Raw genomic sequence first — 21,938 nt, 5'->3', positions numbered from 1 at the left:
TCTGAAAAAAGAAGTGTAGTGGTGTTTTACATTTATACACAGGCATATAAATAACACACATATTAAATCCTACTGTTCAGTTCACAGGTTTGCATTTTCCTCTCTCAAACTGTAACACATAGACATAAAAAGTATATTTGTTTTGATGTGTTAGTACCAACTCACTAGATGAAGAGACTTTTTAAAGGTGTAGCACACTTTAAAAACTGTTTTGGCACCATGCAAACATTGTTGCTAGAACTAAATCATGTTGACTGAGAGGAATTCCCCACTGATTTCAAAGAAGCTTTCTTTTAAATAAACACATGAAATTTCACTTTTGTGACACATAACGTTTTTAGAGCACAAATTCACTTGACAAGTGGGATCTCTTAATATCACTTATGGAATTATAGTGAAGAGTTCAACCTGCTGTGCTGGATATAGAAATTCACAATTTACCTGTTTGGGTTTTTTTTATCTTGGAACGCAAAACTCCTAACAATGGCAGATAACATTTATGACAGGTAACTGATTCTGATTATCTTGATTGCAGTGACATTTTAAACTTTCAGATTAAAATGTTTGAAGCATGCAATATTTTTACAATTTTATATCTGAAATTATATCCTGATATAACAAATAAAAAGGAAAATTGGAATTGTGTAATAATTGTGAGAGCAGCCAGATCCTATTCAATATATACTTACTTGTGGAAGGATTTTGATATTTAATTTAATAAACTATTATTGAGGTAATGGTTTAACTAACTCCCTTCTAAAGATTCTAACCTATGACAAATATTTTCTGTTAAAATATTTCCTAATTTACTAGTCAGCAAAAAGCATGTACTGCAAATATATAATTCATGTTCTGAGAAGCTATGAGAACCAGAAAAAACAAAGCTAAACTTTTTCTTGTAGTTTTTAGTGACATTTTAGGAAGTTCTTTGCAGGTTTAGAAAAACAGCCGTTTTGGTGGGGAGGGGGTTTCTTTGTAATATATTTGTAAATCTTATCATTCTTCTAGAAATATATTGGTTGATTCAATATTACAGTATATAAGAAAAATAAAACTGTTGAAAAATCCTAATAACAGGCATATGAGCAAAGAGGCATAGAAAGCAAAGTTATGTAAATTGGAGAAACTAAGTAAGAAATTGGAGTAGAAATGTATTACTCTGACAGAATGTTGGCACTATTATTCTTCTGAGATGGTAAAGTTAAAATCTAGAGGGGACGCTTAAGTCGGCAATGAAAAGGAAACAGATTTTAAAGCAAAAATACTTTTTTAAAAGTGGGTAATTCAGATTACTATGTTTGCTGAAAAATAAAAGAAACTTGAGTTTTACTAAAATAAAATCAGCAGAATTCCAGTAAATCTCTCACCTTCCATTTTGTTTGGCAGCAGCACCTAGTCAGAAAGCTTCTCTCCAGGGTTCAGGGATTCCACTGAACTTCAGAAAGGAAGGAAGATTCCCAAATAGGCAAGTTTCAGATTCAAAAAAAAGGAGCCCGGTTGCATTGCAATAATGAGATGATGAAGACAGGAAATGGTTAGAGGTTGTGTAGAAACAGGGCGCCCTCAAGCTGTGAGGAAGGTGGTCCAGTGGATGTAAATCATATTCCCGAACCATGATAACTGTTGAGTTGTTATTATTATTCATTCCAGGCTACAATTGTTTTCCCAACTACTGTTAAAAGAAACATAATTCCTCTAGCCCTAAAAGTACTTTTTCATGATGCTTTTTTTAAAAAAGGATCTTGAATCTGATAGGGCTTAATTCAGTCAGAAAACATTACCCCCTAATCAGAAAGCCCTCAATTTTGTGAGACAGAATAAAAATCAATCTTTCTTTCTTTCTTTCTTTCTTTCTTTCTTTCTTTCTTTCTTTCTTTCTTTCTTTCTTCTCTGTCTTGGGATTTGGTTAAAAAAGCAAAAAAGCAAAGTTCTTCAGATTGCTAGTTATCTTAGATTTGCCACAGGTTTTTGTTATTTTAAATCTAAACATTGGAAAGCTTGGCTTGTTTACTCATAAGTAAATTTCATTTATAGTTACATCACTGTCCTATATCCAATATTCATCGCCACTCTCTGTTCCCAACAATCTATGCTTGTGGCAACAGCCCCACTTTGCAAAAGGAGAGAATCAGCCCTAAGAGGACGCACACACCATTGGCTAAGCCTATTGAGTCCAGCAGTCAACTGAGGGTTTTAGAAGTGGTATGTTCTTCTCCTGAAAATTGAGCATTATATGGGACTTTTGGCAGTACACAGCCAGGTATCAGGCCACCAGAGCCGAAGTTAATATGTCCACAAAGAATCCCAACATTCTCTGGAACCTAGCTGAAAACCAGTAAAGGAGAAAGGTAGTCATGGTTACAGTTGGTTGACAGTTGGAATGTCATGTGGGTAAGGAAGTGAACTTCTTACTCTTTTTTCTTCCGTATGGACCAAAGGCTGTCTAGGCCTGGGTAGGAGGAAGGATGGGCTCTCTCTTGCACTATGCAAGGGGGCAACACTTGGTTAATTCTTTTTCTCTGCATTGTCCTGCACCTATTCTTCCCTGCAAGGTTTGTGCTGAATGCTTTCATGGCCCCAGAGCAAGGTATATGGCATCTTATAAATTGTGTGTATAAGGCAAAGGTGGAGAACTTCTAAGGAGTTGAGTAACACTCTACTTCTTGATTCTCTGCAAAAGGCCTCCATATTCCTCTAAAAATGCTGAGAGCACCAGAAGGAACATGGCTCATTTGGGAGTGGTGGGTGGGAGGGTTCATTTTTCCCCAACAGAAGAGGGCAAATCATTATAGTTTAAACACTTCATAAAAGCAACGGAGTAATTTGCACAATGAAAAAATAATGTAAAATGCTGTGGATTTAGTAGCATATATATACATTCTAAGATTGTATTTAATTTGGAAAATGAGAGGTGTTAAATTATAACATGATCTAAAAACTGCAGGCCTTTAATGGAAAAGATATGTTCTTTAAGCACTAGACAGACAGATAGACAGATAGAGTATTTCTGTATATAACATATATCCATGTACTACGTTATTTATCCCGTATTTTTGCTCAGAAGACTTACTATTTGTTCCATTTCTCCCTCCTTCATTTCTTTTCTCTCTCCTTTATCTTTTATTATTCCTTTCAATATTCTTATGATTGAATCAACTTCTTTCCAACCTCGTCTATTTCAAGTTAACAGAAAGCATATCCTTAAAGTTTCTTAGAGCAGAATCCTTGATTTTCAATGTACTGGTTTTATTTTTCTGCCAATTCTCTGGACTATCCCTAGCTTCAGAAAAAAATTATGCACCATCTGTTTTATAGTTTTATTTATATTACATTTTTGTATTTGCAAATGTGTTTTTTTAAATGTACAGCCCATGATTAGGGTTCCACTTTTTTAAAATAATATTTTTTTTATTTTTATCTTTTATTTTAATTTCTTTTGAATTTATAGTTTATTATTGTAGATTTCCAGGATACATTGCACATGACAGGAATTCTTTATGGTGCCTCTGTTTGTTTAATTATTCTCTAATAATTTATCCTGATTAAGTTTTTCTGCTTAAAGTCAATATATGGAATTAAAAGAGCAATCTGAGAAAGCAATGCAAAAGATTCAAGACTAGATCTTTATTTCCCTGAACTACGTTGAATTCTATTTACCCTTGGAGTAATTTTGGGGGTATAGGTAATTTTTTTTCTTTAAGAAACATGGTTCTCTTTGGAGGTTTATCAGTAGTTTCCGAGTTAAAAGCTTCCTAAGTAGTTCTTTTCCATAGAGTTTGCTCATCGGTGTGAAGTCTTTGTCCCAGCCTGCAATTGTGTGGTGTAGGTTTTTGCTTCCTCAACTTGAATAAAACAATGGCAAGACACAAATGACATGTGCAATGCCCCTGATACATGTTTTTTTTAGAATCCTAGAATTACCAGCAATTTTGTGGGAAAGGAATTTTTAATACAAATGTTCAACCAGCTGTATTTATTTATTATTAATTTTTTAGATTTTTTTAAATGTCACCTTTATTATATTATAACTCAAGTCAGCCAATATATGTAATTATTGCTCCTGTTTTCTCCACAACAACAATCCTTTGCATTGGGTTAGGTTGGCTGAGAGAGTGATTGGACCAAAGTTATCCAGCTGGCTTTCATCTTTAAAGTGGGAATAGAACTCACAATGTCCTGGTTTTCAGGTCAGCACCTTAGACACTACACCAAATTAGCTCAAGCAAGGTTTTGAGGCTTTTATGATAAGTTCAACACATTAATGCACATTAACTCCCCAGAGCAGATCCATAAATACCAGATCTCATTCCCAAAATAAGCTACCTACAACCAAAAGCATCAAAGGAGACTTTCTCTCTTTGTACAGCTAGGTAATCTAAGAGCTAGATTTAAATTTTAATACATTAGAAATAATAATTTTCCAACTGGGAGGGATGGACCCTGAAGGTTTATCAATGCTGACTATGGGTTAGTAATCAAGCAGCAGTAATCAAGTACATCTGAAAAATACCAGGTTTGAAAAAGTATATGATTATCGTATCATCCTTCCTATCATCCGTCTCCTCCAACTTAAGACTGCAGGACTGTAACTTTGTTGCTTGTATTCTTACTATTTATATTGATATTGATTGTTTCCTGATTGCTTGTTTGTACCCTATGACTATCATTAAATGTTGTAGCTTATGCTTGACAAATGTATCTTACAAAATACAAATGTATTTTATGTACACCAAGAGCATATGCACCAAAGACAAATTCCTTGTGTTTCCAATTACATTTGGCCAATAAAGAATTCTATTCTATTCTATTCTATTCTATTCTATATGATGCATCTGAAATAACTATTACAAGTATGCACAGGTGGATTTTTTTTTGCTCCATATGATTTACATATTCATTCAGCTGCTGTCTGAAGAAAAAGCTATTTATTATCCAAAAACCTTGTTTGCAAAATATTAATATGGAGCAATAAAAGGTTTCAAATAGTAATACCAGTTTTTTAATAATTGGGTTTTTTAGAAGTAAGCAAAATCTTTCCTGATAACTCCAGGACAATGGCTGTCAGATAATGTATGATAAGCCTGGAAGCATATTATTTGCTTCAAGTAGGTTTGTCCAAAAACCATGGTATAGTGATAGCTTGATTCACAAGGCAAAGTCTATGTCTCCTCAACTAATGGGAGATTAAAGTAACTATCCAAAAATGAATTGAAAAATATTTATGGAAATTGTTTAATTCAGTAGTTCCGGACCTTTTCTTCACCAAGGACCCCTTTAAATACCATTTGTGGCCACAGACCATGGCCACAGAACCTCAAGACTTAATTCAAGATTTAAATCATAACATTTCTTCTAGCATTCATGAAACACCTATGACAACATCATTGTCACTGGTTTAATCCTTAATACTGCCCACGATGCAACAGCCACAGCAATTTGGTTCCTTTTGTCCTTCATAGTTATCTTGGCTTGTGTCTCACTAATAATCTCTTGTATTGCTGAGGCAATATAAAGCTTTTATCATTACACATCTACCTTCACAATGATGGTTGGATGACGCTAGATGACACTATAAATCATGAGGGAGGAAATGGCCTTCACTGAAGTATTTGATCTACATTTATTCTGAGTCACTTCCTTTGTTTCCCATGTGGGATTAATAATAATAATAATAATAATAATTTAAATTTATTAGCCGCTCCCTTTCCGAAAAGGACTCGGGGCGGCGTACAATGGAGTAAAAAACATATAACATTTACATAAATCCATGACATACATAAGTACAAAGACACACATGTTCGGAGGAGGTTAACAGATACAATACATAGACAATTAAAAACCATTAAAATACCCTAATTACAAAACCCCATGTACAATCCAAATTCAAAATGTTAAAAAACAGACAGTCAGGAGGAGTACGGGAAGATTACGGTTGAGCCAGGCCAGATAGTTGGAAGAGGTGGGTTTTCAGTTGTACACGGAAGGAGCGGAGATCGGAAGTAATCCTGATGTCCCGGGGGAGGTCATTCCACAGGGCTGGGCCCATCACAGAGAAGGCTCTGCTCCTGGGTGTCGCCCCCCGACACTGTTTGGCGGTCGGCACCCGGAGAAGTCCCTCTCTGTGAGAGCGGATTGGTCGTAGGGATGTGTGGGGCAGGATGCGATCCTGCATGTAACTAGGCCCTGTGCCATGGAGCGCTTTAAAGATCATAATCAAGACCTTGAAACGCACTCGGAAGACCACAGGAAGCCAGTGCAGCTCACGCAGGAGAGGTGTTACAGGGGAGAATCTAGTCCTCCCCATGATCACCCGCGCGGCCGCGTTCTGGACCAACTGTAGTCTCCGAGTGCATCTCAAAGGAAGCCCCATGTAGAGAGCATTGCAGTAGTCCAGGCGAGACGTCACCAGCGCATGGGTGACTGTGCGTAGGGCATCCCGGTCCAATAAGGGGCGCAATTGGCGCATCAGGCGAACCTGATGGAACGCCCCCCTTGCCACGGCTGTTACATGGTCATCCATGGACAGCCGGGCATCCAGGAGGACGCCCAAATTGCGCACCTGTTCCATAGGGGCTAGTTGCACGCCCCCAATGGCCAGAGATGGAAACACCTGGTTGAACCGGGGCGCCGGAAGCCACAGCCACTCCGTCTTGGAAGGGTTGAGTTTCAGTCGGTTGCCATCCATCCAGATCCGTACGGCCTCCAAACACCGGGACATCACTTCGATGGCCTCATTGGGGTGGTTTGGGGTGGAGATGTACAGCTGAGTGTCATCAGTATACAGATGATATCCCACCCCAAAACCACGGATGATCTCGCCCAGCGGTTTCATATATGTGTTGAACAGGAGAGGCGAGAGTACCGAACCCTGTGGCACTCCACATGTGAGAGGCCTCCGGGTCGATCTCTGCTCCCCTGCCAACACACGTTGCGTCCGGTCAGTGAGGTAGGAGCCAAACCACCGTAACACGGTGCCCCTGACTCCCAACCCCTCCAGCCGGTGCAACAGGATACCATGGTCGATGGTATCGAAAGCCGCCGAGAGGTCTAATAGGACCAGGATAGAGGAACAACCCCTATCTCTGGCCCGCCAGAGATCATCCACCAATGCGACCAAGGCCGTCTCCGTGCTGTGCCCGGGTCGGAAGCCGGACTGGCGCGGGTCTAGATAATCATTTTCCTCCAGGTGGCGTGGGAACTGCTAAAAAAGGAAGGTTGGAGACTGGACGGTAATTGACTAGGTCCGTCGGGTCCAGGGAAGACTTCTTGAGCAGGGGTCTCACCACCGCCTCTTTCAAGGCGGCTGGTAGAGACCCCTCACCCAACGAAGTGTTCACTAGGACCAGGAGCCAGTCACGTGTAACCTCCCAGGATGCCAGTACAAGCCAGGAGGGACACGGGTCCAATAAACATGTGGTGGGTCGCAGACGTCCACGCAACCTGTCCAAATCCTCGATGGCAACCGAATCAAACTCCTCCCAAAGCGGACCCTCAAGACTCGCCACGGGCGTCTCTACTGAACCACTGAAGGGGGTCCATCCCATCCGGATTTGAGCGACTTTGTCATGTAGATATTTCCCAAACTCCTCTGCTCTACCCTGTAAAGGGGCTTCCCGCGGCCTCTCAAACAAGAGGGAACGAGTCACCCGAAACAAGGCGGCAGGGCGGTTATCTGCAGACGCAATAAGGGCGGCGCAATGTTGACGTTTGGCCGCTCTTAATGCCACAAGGTACGTCCTCAAGTAGGCTCGTGCCTGTGCTCGGTCAAATTCGGAACGAGAGGATCTCCAACGACTCTCTAGGCGTCTCCTTTGGCGTTTCATCACCCTTAGCTCCTCGGTAAACCAGGGAGCCAGGGTGGTTCGTCGCCGCAGGAGAGGCCGCAAAGGCGCCACCCGGTCCAGGGCCCCGGTAGTCGCACTATTCCATGCGTCTACCAGGTCCTCCACTCGGGGGCGGGTCAAATCCACAGGAGGTGGCCCAAGCTCCGTCTGGAACCTATCTGGTTCCAACAGGCGCTTGGGGCGGAACCATCTAATACCTTCCGGTTCCGCCTCCTCGCGGTGTGGGGTAGCACCAGGGAAGTCCAGCCGGAGAAGATAGTGATCCGACCATGACAGGGGATTAATTAGTGTTTTTCTTATTTCTCACCTGGTAAGAAGGAGGGAGGGAAGGAAGAAGGAAGGAAAGAAGGAAGGAAGGAAGGAAAGAAAGAAAGAAAGAAAGAAAGAAAGAAAGAAAGAAAGAAAGAAAGAAAGAAAGAAAAAGAGGAAATAGTTTTATTTGATTAGTAATCTGAAGAGTTATAAATTATAAAATAAATGGATTTGTATGAATGTGACTTTGTGAAATCTACTAAAATGCAGTAAAACATGTATGTATAGTACAAATTGTAGCCTTATTGTATCCTCTTTCTTGGCTTGAATGTCCTTACACAAATAATTCATTTGTGAAACATGTTCTGAACATTGTATAGTTTTACAAAAAAAAAAACATTTTTTTAGTGAAATGGAAAAAAAATGCATCAGGGAAATTGATGTAATAAAAAGCAATATCAAGACAATTTGCATTGAGAAGTCTTTGGGAGATGTATTTTTAACTATGTACATTAGGAGAAGTGGTAACTAAAACTTTTTTTGTTTAAAAACATGCTAGAAATATATTTTTAAGTGGCAACATTCTTGAAAGCAAACATTTGCACATTAATTCCCAGGTCTAATCTGAATGATAAACTTTAATACTTTTATTTTCCCTGCAATAGGAAATGGAGTGGACGAAACACAGTATTCTGTTAAGTTAATTAGAAAGAATTATATATATGGCAACGTTAATCATAAAGGTAACATTTTATGTTTTTAATGAAAAACTAAGATGATGCAAAGAATGTACCTATATTCTGGAAACAGATAAGATCAAACAAATTATTGACCTATAAAAGGCAAAATTCTTTAGGGAAACTAAAACCAAGAATTACATTTTATGTTCTATAACTGGGGCAGACCCTAAGAGTTACTTATATAAAAATCTGAAATCCTTCATATTCCAGTCTCAGTTATCATTGTTAACGGAAGACTACCTGTATGTTGAAAACATTTCTAGAGCAGCCACTAGGTTCTCTTGGCTGGTAACAATCCACAAAAACCAATTGAAATGAACCAAAGGTGTTGGTTCACCTACAGGAAAAAGGCAACCCACAGTTGGGATGCCATAGCAGAGAAAGCTCTTCCCCATATCATCCCTAAACTGCAGGACATTGAAACTACTGCTGAAAAAAGAAAATCATGTGTTTTTACATCAGACAGGAAAAAAAATCTTTAGAGTATAAAGCAGGAATTTGGATCCTAAAATCAACAGAAATTAGAGTTAAGAAAAATAGGCAAATCCCTCCTGACAAAATATCAATTTATAGTCTCTTAGATCATTGTTCCCTAAGATAGTAAATCTGTTTGTGAGATATATCACTACAGACTGTAGGAAAAACCAAACGTTTTGCCTTTTCTACTACACAAAAATCTATTGCCATAAAGCAAATAAGGGTGGGTATGTGGATCAGTCCTTTCCAAATATTTCAAGCAGAAATTTCCCGACACTAGGCTTTGAGTATTGTGGAATTATTTTGTATTCAAAGTAATTGTTCTGAATGTGGAGCAATCCTGTGTTCAAAACATTTGCCCAAAACAATCTATTTCACAATCAAATCAGCAGTTTCACACTCAGAATAGGAGATTGTTTAAAGAAAATAGTTTTAAACAATAGTGGGGGAGAATAAGCTAAGAATATTTATTTATTTGTGATGGAAAACAATAAGGCCAATGTTTCTTGGCATCAGGAATGTGAAGATATGTGGACATCAGCTCCCAGAATTCCCCAGCCAACATATTTTCTTAAAATTCCCCCGCCACCAGTCATCTTAAAATTGCTGAGGTTGAGAAAAACTGATTTAGGCCAGCGAGTCCTACCACCAGCTCAGAATACAAATCCAAATTAAAGCATCCCTGACAGATGGCTGACTAGTCCTCATAAACATTTTCAGTGAAGTGAGGGGCCATCATTTCTCTGAGCAATTGATTACATTGTCGGATTGCTCTTATTCAGAGAGATGTAAGTTCTGCTTCACTGGATGTGTGCTCAAGGGGAAGCTAAGGGAAGCTTTAATTTTCTCTGTGTTGTCATTTTGCACAATAGCTATGGAAGATGCCTGTTTCATCTTCTTCTGCAGTCAATGTTTATGTCAAAGTGCACAGAAACAGCCCCTATCTTGTCTGCATGGATTTGTCTCTTTCACAAAGTGAAGTTATAGACCCCAACTATCTCTGGATTGGACCAGATGGACAGAACCTAAAAAGTAAGTTGCATTTTTTATCAAAATATTCATTTGTTTTGAAAACCTGCACTATCAAAATAGTCCTGCAAGCTCTATTTGTTCTCAAAACGTTATAGCTCTGTATGGCATACAAGGTACATTAACAATATCAGTAACAGAGGTGGATTCCTACCGGTTCGGACCAGTTCAGCCGAGTAGGTAGTAACTCGGCCTGCCTTGCCCCCAAATTGATTCTCTCGGCGGCGCCATAAGCACCGCCGTCTTGTTTTTTGCTTTTGCGCATGCACAGAAGCTTTTTTTCAGTACTTCATGCATGTGTATGAAGCATGTCCCTGAGCGAACCGACAGTAGCAGCAGCCGGAACCCACTCCTGATCAGTAATAATAACAACAATGCACAAAAGCTGTAAACATGGTGCTTGGGAAAATACGTTTTTTCCTCAAATTCAGCTGGTAGAGGTGTGAATCAGGAAGTGGGGATAGGAGAATCTCCAGCAGTCTGGCCAATTAAGAAAACACACACAAGCAAAGGTTGGAATTGCAGGAATGTGAATCCCATCAGTTTCCAAAATGCCTGTGGAAATAAAAATCAAGGAGAAGAGTCTTAGGAGAAAGAAAAATAGTTTAGAATGATCCTTGCTTTACAAAACCTGTTCAGAGGCCATTGTAACTCACAACAGTGGTATTTATGTCTAGTCCTCAAACTTATGTCAGTTGAAGTCTCCCTGAAGTCTTCAATCACAATCCAGGTACTTGGCACCTGACTTACAATTAATTAATGTTGCAGCATCCCACAGTCACGTGATCATCATTTGTGAGACTTCTTTCCCAGTTTCCTACAATCAAAATCAATAGGGAAGCTGGCAGGAGTTCACAAACTGCAAGCCTTTCTTATTTAAAGACCCACAGTGATTCATTTAACGATGGCAGCCAGAACTGCCAGAATTTCCATTGCAGTCACATATCATGCTTTATAACTGCATCACTTAGCAATGGAAATTCCATGCTCAATCACACACACACAGAGATCATAATATCTGAACAGTTATATACTGAAGGAGACAGTCCTCCTTCAAGTATTAGGAAAAACTACTAAGAGCCTTGAATGCCACTGTTAAAGAGGAAACAAAATTGAGGTGCCTCCTAAAAATGTGATATTCAACCTTTACTTTCCAAGGAGTGCTGTTTTAAAAGCCAAAGTTAAGATCAGGTTTATCTAAACTATAGCCTGCAGGCTGGACACACAGTAATGAGCCCCACAAGATTGTAAACTTTTAACATATGACTTTTAGCAGTAGTTACTCTATTCTATATTTTATAAATAGCTCAAGGCAATTCTTCACTCAGAGTAGCCCAGCAAACCAAAAGCTTAGACAGACCCAAACTTGAATTATGTTGACCTGGCTTCTCATTTTTGTTGCAGGAAAACAATATGTGAACCTCACAGAAACTGGAAAGCTGATGTTGGTTGGTTTTAAGGAGCACATGTCTGGATCTTATATGTGCACGCTTTCTTACAGAGTTTTTCGAAACGACATGCAAGCAGAAGAAGAAAGATTTAAGACCTATAAATTTATGGTTTATGGTAAGCCCTATTTTAGGTTGTGCCAAGTTGCTCCTCATTAGGATCTAAGCTTTAGATCCAAATAAAAAAACAAACATTTTAAAAAGTTTGGATTTTCGAAATATCTAATCCACCTTTCACCTCTAGTCTCCTAAAGAAACAATTTAAAACAAAATATTCCATTAGACATACTATTGTATGAAAAATAATAGACTTTGTTGGAAAATAAAAGATTCACATGAAAATATAATGAATTGCACAAATGCACTAATAAAAACTTTATCATATGCTATCTCTTTTTCTGCACTGGAAAAGATGTGCAGGCAATATATTTTTTTCTGCGATGAGTTGGAAAATAGTTTGGGGACAAATTAAGAGGTTGGTTCATATGAAAATATAGACTTCAGGCAAAGAATTCAGTAGGAAGTACTTCCTCCAGCCCACTCACAAAGCTTCAGGGCCAATTCAACATGATGGAAATATGTCCCAGTGTTTTTCTTATTCTTATTTTTTACCATATTATGTCCATATAAGAGTCTGAATTTGATTGGAACAATTGTATCAGAGAAAAAGGGTGCTTAATTTTTTCCCTGTGGGCCACTGTTCTAATCAAAAGAATCCCTTCCCTGTAAATATGTTTTCAAATGCCTATGCACTTTTTCCATTATAATGAGTAAACAGCTGAAGAGATTCTAACAGAACAAATGTTCCACTAGAACAATATTGAAAAGTTATTTTTCTCTATCTCAACCTTCTCATAATTGTTCTGATCTAATTAAGAAAACTTCCTCTTCTGTTTCTTTCCCAAGGTCAAAAACAATTTTAGGACCCTTCAAATACATACGGTTCACCCTTCAAATACATACGGTAGTTTGCGTGGAAGGGGAGATGGACAACATAGAACCATCATGCCACTAGATGGCACCTACTACCCTCCAAATAAAAATGCCCCAGATTTGAACAGCCAAATCTTACCATTTTCCCCCCTGTGAAATTATTATTTTGGGTTTCTTAATTTTTAATTTTAAAAATTGTGTATGAACATGAGATACTTCTTTGATAAAACATTATGATACCATCCTATTTCATGCCTGTATTTACATGATATCCTGCATTTCTTAATTGGTTAACAGAATCCAGTTCCTGCATTTCCATAGCATGTAAGATCTCATTAAATGTGATAGCATGACAATGCTAAAAAAATGAATTGTTTTCCACAGTGCATAGAACCAAAAAATATATCACTCCCATTTTCACCTAGTATTTTGTCTGATTCCAAGTAGCTTATGCTATTTTATGTGGCACTAAAAAACATAAGTGATTATGTATTATATTAAAAGCATAGTAATCTCTACAGTTGTTTCAAAATGATAAGGCTCCATTAACTCAAACCTTCAGCAGATTTTTAATTGATCCCTGCACCTCTGTCTTTTATAGCAACTTGAGCTGTAGATCACACTGGGCAGTTTTTGTAGTTCATACTGGGAAATATATACAATATAATGTAATGTTATGTTGTTATTATATTAAGTTATGTTTCATTGTGTGTATATCAATCAATCAAAAGCCAAGAACACTAAACCAGTGTGTCTCAACTTCATCAGTTTTAAGATATTGGACTTCAACTCCCAGAATTCTCCACCCATAATTACATCTTCACTGAAGTGCCTGTTTTTAGATTTTTTTTCTTTATTGTGACATCTGTATGCTAGTCCACGTATCCTCTGGAACATTCATATTTAAGTAGCATGCAGAAATCTATATATATAACAGCAAAATACCTCTCACGCAGCATCACAAAATCTTCAGAATTGTAAAGCCTACAAACTTGAAATTTGGCATGTATATTCGTTTTGGCTTCTAGGTGCTCACTAAGAAAGGATTTTTCAAAATGACCATCAGATCATTAGTATTTCTTATATTATTGTTAACCCACTCTGATGCTAAGGAGTTACATGTTCTACTCCCCCTCCCCACCTGAAAACCCCAACTGCTACTTGGGCATAGCCAGTGCGTGACTCTTCTAGCCTGCAGGCTGGGAGTTTGGAGAGGATCAATGGGGACTGCCCGAGGAAGAGAAGGGGATAAGATAGGAGGCCTCTGTGGGGCAAGACTGAGGGAGAGAAGGAGATAGGAGAGGAGAGGCTTCTGTGGAGTAAGCCTGAGGAGAGAAAGGGAGAGGAGAGGATGATCACAACTATTCAATAATTTTCAAGCTGTAAGTGTCAATTTATCAAGCCCGATCGCATAGTTTTGTAGCGGAGCACAGATATTCAGCTAGTGTATAATATACACATATATTATGATGATATTATTTTTTCCATCCTTCTTGAGAAACAATGAGAAAATGAAAATAAACCACGCTATTGAAATGGCTATCCCAAAGTAGCATATTTGTGTACTTCAACTCATCAGTTTGTCAAGATGGTATGTAGATACTTCAAAGGAGAATGCTCCAGATTTTTATTCTGTATTGAATTTCTAATGTAGATAATAATAATGTGGATAATAAACCAAGATTTATGAAGAGCAACAATATATTACTTTCCCAGCCACTTACATTCTATTTCTTTCCTTGTCCCATTTTTTGAAGCATATCGAGAACCAGACTATACTTATCGTATATCTGTTCACTTTACAACCAAAGAATGCAAACTAACAGCTAATAGACAATTCTTTGAAGAACTACAGAAAATCTTGAATAATCTGATTGATTATCTGAAATGTCACATCGTCGATTCATCATACAGATGTTTTTCTGTCAAGCGACCCAAACATGGATTAGTAGATGAACTATTCATTGTTTTTCAAGGTACTATAAAAATGATACTTACTTTTTCAGCATAGTTTTTCTCTTATCTGGACAGCCTGTGTGGAGCTGGATTGTGGGGGGGGGGGGGAGTCTCTGTTCAACATAACTATGTTTTCAGTGCCTTTCTTATTGATGGTATGATTTCATCAAATCATAATCCCTTTAATTTAGCTCTGTGTCCTTGCAAACACCCAATTTTATCCATTTAATACAGGCATAGCTGCTCTCCTTTTGATTTTTGAAGTGAGCTGCATTAGTTCTTCCCTTTGAAAATTCCAAGATTGTGTCATTCTGAAATATATTCTCTTGAATTCAGTCACAAGAGGTTTGCTATGGGAAATCCATGGAAAACTCTGAACAGAAAATTATTGCAGGCTAATTATTATCACCAGAGCTTCTACTGTATTTTGAAGGAGGGAGGACTGTCACAAGCTAAATCTTTTTAATTCAGCATCAGCAAAAATTCTATACATCTATTGAAAGTTTGGCTGAAGATGAAATCTGTTGCACTGCTGAGATGAAGTGATGGTATGACTAATCTGCACCCTGAGTGGAATATATATCTTGAATTCATTGCAATTTGGGGGCCATAGAAAAAATGGGAAATATTTCCTCAGGAAACTTTGACAGCCAGTATGAAAATGCTTCTTTCAGCTGCTGTCCATGGTACCTAGTCAGATAAATTGGGACTCTGATAGCTTTTCTCTTCCCACTTCCATCTGCTTTCACTGTAACAATTGGCTTTACATGTTTTGACCTGGGTAACTCAAAGATGAAGCTGGATTACAGGTTATGTCTCTTTTAAATTAATTGTTCTTCCTAGGAACAGCTCTACATAAGGCACAATTGTTATGGCCCAGGGAGAAATAGCCTTTGTGGCTGAAAACATAAATCCATACAATTTTGAGTCCCATTTCAATGCCCAGGTTTGAATTCTTTATTTTATTTAGGCACAATTCATATAGAACTATATTTTTATCTGCAAATGTTTATTTTCTTTTGTCACTAGTAAATCCATTTGCTCCTGGCTGGGAGGTTAGTTGCCGTCACATTACCACTGACTGTGAAGAAATTACCAACAGCCATGTACATAAGGTTCGAAATTTTTCCCGCAGACTTTTTCTGGATACTCAAAATACCAAATAGTTTAAAAGATGTTAAACTGCAGGTTGTGGTTGCAAGAACCTATCACAGGGCAGGATCTCCCTGGAGATTTAACTATTTAACTTTAGCAGCAAAATGCAGAATTCAGTGGTGGGGGTGAGAAATAGGGTATCAAAGCATAGAGACCTTTGAAACCTCAACAATAAAAATAGGTAAATATCCTATTTACCTATTTTTATTCCACCAATTAAAAAGAGAAAAACGTTTAAGCCTACCTTGTTCAGTGACACTGATGCATCAGCACAATTGCCCTGCATCCCTTAGAGTCTGAAAATTAAAATAATATTAAGTCATCCTGAACCAGATAAGCTGTGTTCCTGCCAAAATAGATAGATCATTAAAAAGTATATACTTCAACAAACAATGAAATGTCAGTCACTTTCTTCAGTGTTACTAAATTAGATTGAGGATCAGATTGCAGATCATTTTTCTGTAAGAATTTATAAATAACAATAAAATCCAACCCATGATCAGAGAAGTTCATTCTCTCATTGATTATTTTAATCAGCTTTTAGAATACCATTAAGATTTAATACAGAGGTCTTCAAACTTGACAACTTTAAGACTTTTGAACTTCAAGTCAGCTGGAGAATTCTTGGAGTTGAAGTCCACAAGTCTTAAAGTTGCCAAGTTTGGGGACCCCTGATTTAATGCCACCTTGGCATAGAAGAAATGCCATCATCCAGAAACATTGCTTCTGTGCCCCCATCCTCTAAACTGAGAACAAACTCATAATTTCTCACATAAAAATATATCAAATTATTCAATTCCATTTAGAAGAGATACCTGAGAGTAGCTGGGAGCGAAGATATCTAGGCCCCTTGAGGTTAAAATTAGCACTTTTAATCACAAAAATACCTCGAAATCTATTTTAAATCAATGCACGGATTTTATCAAAACACAAAACTGCAACACAAGCATTATATGACCTGGCAGCATTCCCCCATAAACAGAGAGAACAAATATCAGACAGGATTGACCTAAAGGCTTATAGAAACATCAATATAAATTGGTACAGCATTTATTTTATCCACCTGATTATTTGGGAGTGTGCTTCTGATGTATCCTTACAACTAATGTTCAATGGAGTTGGATGCCCAATAAATTTAAATAAATAAAGGTTGTAAAGTGGACTGCATAATTAACAGCCTTTCCTCCTGGAAATCTGGGAAGGGTGGGATTGGCCACATGAACTCTTCAGTTTAATTTACCTAAAATGTAGCCTAGAAAATCTCCAGGCAGTTTACCCTTTGATTGGCCTTACATTGTGTGAGCAAAATTTCAGGACGCTGGGCATCAAGGTTTATTTCTATGATTTCATTTATTAATGTTCTTGTTTTAATGTTTTAGGCTCGAGGGCTCATTGAAAAGTTTTTCTGTGAACAATGGTACATCTTGAAACATGAGTTTGTGAAGATCCCTGCAATCCATTACATAGATCACAGTTTCCAAGTCACTCGGCTAGACAGCTGTCGTCCAGGGTTTGGGAAAAATGACTTCATCCACAATGACTGTGCAAATTGCTGTGGTATTTATTTTATTCCACATGCTTATTTACTCGAGGACTCTGCTTTTGATTTATCCTCACAATCACCTTACCATTTGTGATTGGTCATAGTTTACATGGCAGTGGTTAAATCCTCTTAGCTTGTTGGTTAAATCAAGCAAGAGCATTCATTTATTTTGACAAAAAACATTTTAGGAAAAAAAAATTTTTTAACTGAATTTGATTTAGGGTTCAGGTTTTCTTTTAAGTTTACTGCCACCTGTTAAAATTGTCTATAGCTGCACAGTGTAATGTCCCAAAAGGAATTATATTAAATTACTACAGGTAGTTTTCAAATACTGTTTTGGGTTATCAAAGGTTCTCTGCAATTTTACTCAGTTTTATCACTAAGAAGATTATTCCACTGTACCAAGATCTTTTTAAATCTTATTATAGGCTCTAGGCTATATGTTTTTTCTGCTCCTCTCCATTGTGTCAATCAATCTGCTTATTTCCATTTGTACACAGCTCCTCTTTGTGGAGACAGTTAAGTGACTAAGTTCTGGCCTCCTGATCTCCTATCAAGATCTTACTGTCTAGCCCAGTTGTCCCCTTTTCTTCCTTGTTATCTTCCTTTGTGAGCTCAATTCACTGTGTGTTTTAGCCTTTCTATTTTCCTGCCAATATCAGCTACCTCCTAGTAATTTTCCTTTGTGATTATGCCCAGCTTCCGTGTTCTGTGCATGTCCTTTGAAAGCGCTCCATATATCCCAGATGGCTTACTGGGCTCTCCTCCCAACACCATCTTTATTATTTTTCTTATTGGAATTGTGTGTAATTGAACTTCCAATATTGCTAAGAGGAGGAGAAAGAGGAGTGGGAGGAGGAGCTAAATTATAGCATCAGACACTTTGAGCTTCATTGTTTTGTCAAGTTCCAACCTCTGGTGTTCCTCTTGATTGAGGGATTCTCTTTGTTCATCCCTCTCTATTCAATTTCAGAAGAATTCTTATTTTCATCAAATCATTTTTCATGCTCTCTTTTAATCTTATCTGTTCCCTCATCTCTTCTATTGCATTAATTGCATCTTCCTATTCTGTGTATACACACATTCTCTCATCTTCACTTTAGTAGCCATCATTTTCACATATGCATTTTTCCTCATATGCAGCCTTGATAGAATAGAATTCTTTATTGGCCAAGTGTGATTGGACACACAAGGAATTTGTCTTTGGTGCATATGCTCTCAGTGTACATAAAGAAAAAATAAAATATATTTATCAAGAATCATAAGATACAACACTTAGTGATAGTCATAGGATACTAATAAGCAATCAAATTATACTAGGAAACAATAAAAACAATATAAGTTGTAAAGATACAAGGAACATGCATATAACCATAAGTGGGAAGAGCTAGGTACTAGTAAGGATGAGAAGAAGAATAGTAATACAGTCTTAGTAGATAATTTGACAGTGTTGTGGGAATTGGTTGTTTAGCAGAGTAATGGCATTTGGGGGGAAAACTGTCCTTGTGTCTTGTTGTTCTGGTGTGCAGAACCCTATACCATCATTTTGAGGGTAGAAGTTGAAACAATTTATGTCCAGGATGTGAGGGATCTGTAGATATTTTCACAGCCCTCTTTTTGACTCATGCGGTATACAGGTCCTCAGTGGAAGGCAGGCTGGTAGCAATTGTTTTTTATCCAGTTCTAATTATCCATTGAAGTCTGTGTCTGTCTTGTTTGGTTGCAGAGCCAAACCAGACAGTTATAGAGGTGAAGATGACAGATTCAATAATTCCTCTGTAGAACTGAATCAGCAGCTCCTTAGGCAGTTTGAGCTTTCTGAGTTGGTGCAGAAAGAACATTCTTTGTTGTGCTTTTTTTCCCATATGTTTTTTTATTTTTAAACATAAAAGACAACATTAAAATATTTTCATCCATTACATACAGCATGTCATTTGGTTACAAGTGTTTTTGCATCCGTATTTTCAATTACATATACGATCACAGTTTTTCCATCCAATATAGCCAAAAACCTCACTTTCATTGTACAGCATATGTTCAATTACGATTAATATTTCTTTCTTTTCAATAAGCTTAATTCTCTTACATTCTTAATTGTCTGCTTAACAACAACATAACTTTATGCAATCATTGTCTCATTTTAAATATTTTTACAGTATAGAAGAATTTACCAAGTGTTTATGTTTATATATCTTTCACTACTTTCAACAGGATATCTTTATGGTATGCACTTAGAGTTATATATTATATTACCAATCTTCTATCAAATGTACATTGGTTCATTTATTATCTTTTTTTTGTTGTGCTTTTTTGATGATGTTTTTGATGTTAGGTGTCCATTTTAAGACTTGAGAAATGATAGAACCTAGAAACCTGAAGAGCTTTACCATTGATATTGTAGAGTATTGTCTACCGTATTGTAAGAGATGATAGTATAGGAAGGTTTCTCCTAAAATCTACCACCATTTCTACAGTTTTGAATGTATTTGGTTCAAGATTGTTCTGGTTGCATCCCAAGGCTAGTTGTTCAACTTCCCATCTGTATGCAGATTCATTGTTGTCTCAAATGACACCAATCACTTCTGTTTGTAAACCTCAGTACCTTAACAGAGGGATCTTTTGAGATGCAGCCATTGGTATATAGAGGGAAGAGAAGAGAAGTGGAGAGAACACACAGCCTTGGGGGCTCCTTTGCTAATTGTATAGGTATCATATGTGATTTTACCTAGCTTCACCTGCTGCTTCCTGTCTGTTAGGAAGCTTATGATCCATTTACAAGTGTGGTCAGGTACCCCTAGCTGATTTAGCTTAGTTAGAAGAATATCTGGAATGATGGTACTGAATGCTTACCTGAAGTCTACAAAGAGGAGCAATACATAAGTCTTTGGAGATTCAAGATTTCGTAGGATGTAGTGCAGAGTCATATTAACAGCATCATCTTTCAATCTATTTGCTCAGTAGGCAAATTGTAAGGGGTCTAACAGCAGATCCATGTTGGTTTCAGGTGGGCCAGCACTAACCTTTCAAAGGTCTTCATAACAACAGATGTCAGAGCAACTGGTCTGAAGTCGTTCAGTTCCTTGATGGAGGGTTTCTTTGGCATTGGGATATTAGTCGAATGTTTGAAGCAAGAAGGAACATAGCACATCTCTAGAGATTTATTAAAGATGTGGGTGAAGATGGGGGCCAGTTGGTTAGCACAAGCTTTTAAGCAAGAAGGAGTTATCTTCTCTGGGCCTGGTGCTTTTCCTGGCTTTTGTCTACGAAATAGACCTTGCACCTCATTCTCTGTGATCACCAGAGGTTGTGGGCCCAATGGGATGGGGTAGGTTGTAGGAAGCTTGGCTGATGTTAATGTGTCTGAGGTGGGCATTGTGAAGATGGGTGGCAGTAGTCAAATTATTTTAGTCAAATAGGGCATAAAACTACAGATAGTCACAGAAACTGTGGCTTTACATTATTATGCCACTAACATATAAAATATCTTTGTTCTAAATTCTGTAAATCAAATTATAGTGTTATTAAGAACGTAGGAAAGCTCTTTTGGTGTAGGGCTTCAGCCATCAGGCTAGAAACCAAGAGACTGAGTTCTAGTCCCGCCATAGGCAAAAATCCATCTAGGTGACTCTGGGACAATCCCTTCCTCTCAGCCCTAGGAGGAAGAAAGCAATGCTAAACCACTTCTAAAAACTTTACCAAGAAAACCATAGAGATTTATCCAAGAAGTCATCAAGTGTCAACAATGAAATAAAAGCTTAAAAAAAGGACTCCCTCAAAAAAAAGGCCAATCACTTATTCTGCACTTCTTGTCTTACCTTTTCTATTCAGTCCTGTCACCAGCATAAAATTTCTCCCCTAAAGATCAGATTCAGAATGTTGCATAATTTTCTTTCCAGATCATAATTTTCTTTCCAGATCATCCCTGATTGTTCAGTTATCATCCTCTTTTACAGCTTTCTATTTTTCATATTCACTCATAATGACCTAAGATCACACCAGCTCAGAGGTGGGTTGCTGCTGGTTCAACCCGGATCGGTACATGCACAGAAGTGCCATGGATGCAAGCGCAAGCACGGGAGCATGCCTGAACCAGTAGTAAAGAAATTAGCAAACCACCTCTGCACCACTTCATACCTTCTGTTATACTTTTCATCCCTTTCATTCAAAATTAAATCTTTACCTTTACTTCCCTGCATGTATTGATAACTCTACTCCACAAGATCACATCACCTTCATTCATATCTATTGCATCTTTCCCATCTCTTCAAGTTTCACTGAGACACAATATTATCTTTCTCGTGTTATTTATTTATATTCATATTATTAATTCATTTTATATAATTCAAACCCATGCATATTTCATCTTATATGGCCCATGAGATTCAAGTATTTCAAAAATGTCAACTATGGCCGGATGTTTTCCTTTCTCTAATTGACATACTGTTTATTTATTTTGTTTGCAGTTGCCTGTGACCCTGGGAGTTACAGCCCAAACAATGACATAACCTGCCAGCCTTGTACAAGCATCCGGATTAAACATTATGGAGCAAAATCCTGCTAA

The 21,938-nt window shown here is 37.8% G+C and overlaps 2 protein-coding genes across 3 annotated transcripts in view; one reads left to right on the top strand and one right to left on the bottom strand.

The window, feature by feature from the left end:
* Nucleotides 1-1,490, bottom strand: part of IKZF3 (IKAROS family zinc finger 3) — a 48,022-nt gene extending 46,532 nt beyond the window's left edge. For both annotated transcript variants that reach the window (XM_081933891.1, XM_081933892.1), the window contains exon 1: nucleotides 1,368-1,490. In XM_081933891.1, coding sequence (XP_081790017.1) covers nucleotides 1,368-1,374 — 7 coding nt within the window. In that variant the 5' untranslated portion in view covers nucleotides 1,375-1,490. The remainder of the gene's footprint in view (nucleotides 1-1,367) is intronic.
* ZPBP2 (zona pellucida binding protein 2) lies at nucleotides 377-21,938 on the top strand (the record flags this gene model as incomplete). Its single annotated transcript, XM_081933893.1, has 8 exons — nucleotides 377-506; nucleotides 8,762-8,839; nucleotides 10,220-10,345; nucleotides 11,747-11,908; nucleotides 14,481-14,699; nucleotides 15,709-15,794; nucleotides 17,214-17,391; nucleotides 21,841-21,938. The coding sequence occupies exons 1-8, from the start codon at nucleotides 500-502 to the stop codon at nucleotides 21,936-21,938; spliced, it is 954 nt and encodes a 317-aa protein (XP_081790019.1). The 5' UTR covers nucleotides 377-499.

This window comes from Natrix helvetica (genome assembly GCF_964273705.1).
Source record: "Natrix helvetica genome assembly, chromosome: Z".
NCBI lineage: Eukaryota > Metazoa > Chordata > Lepidosauria > Squamata > Natricidae > Natrix > Natrix helvetica.
The sequence above is the reverse complement of the archived record's forward strand: the minus strand, read 5'-3'. Positions and strand labels throughout refer to the sequence as shown.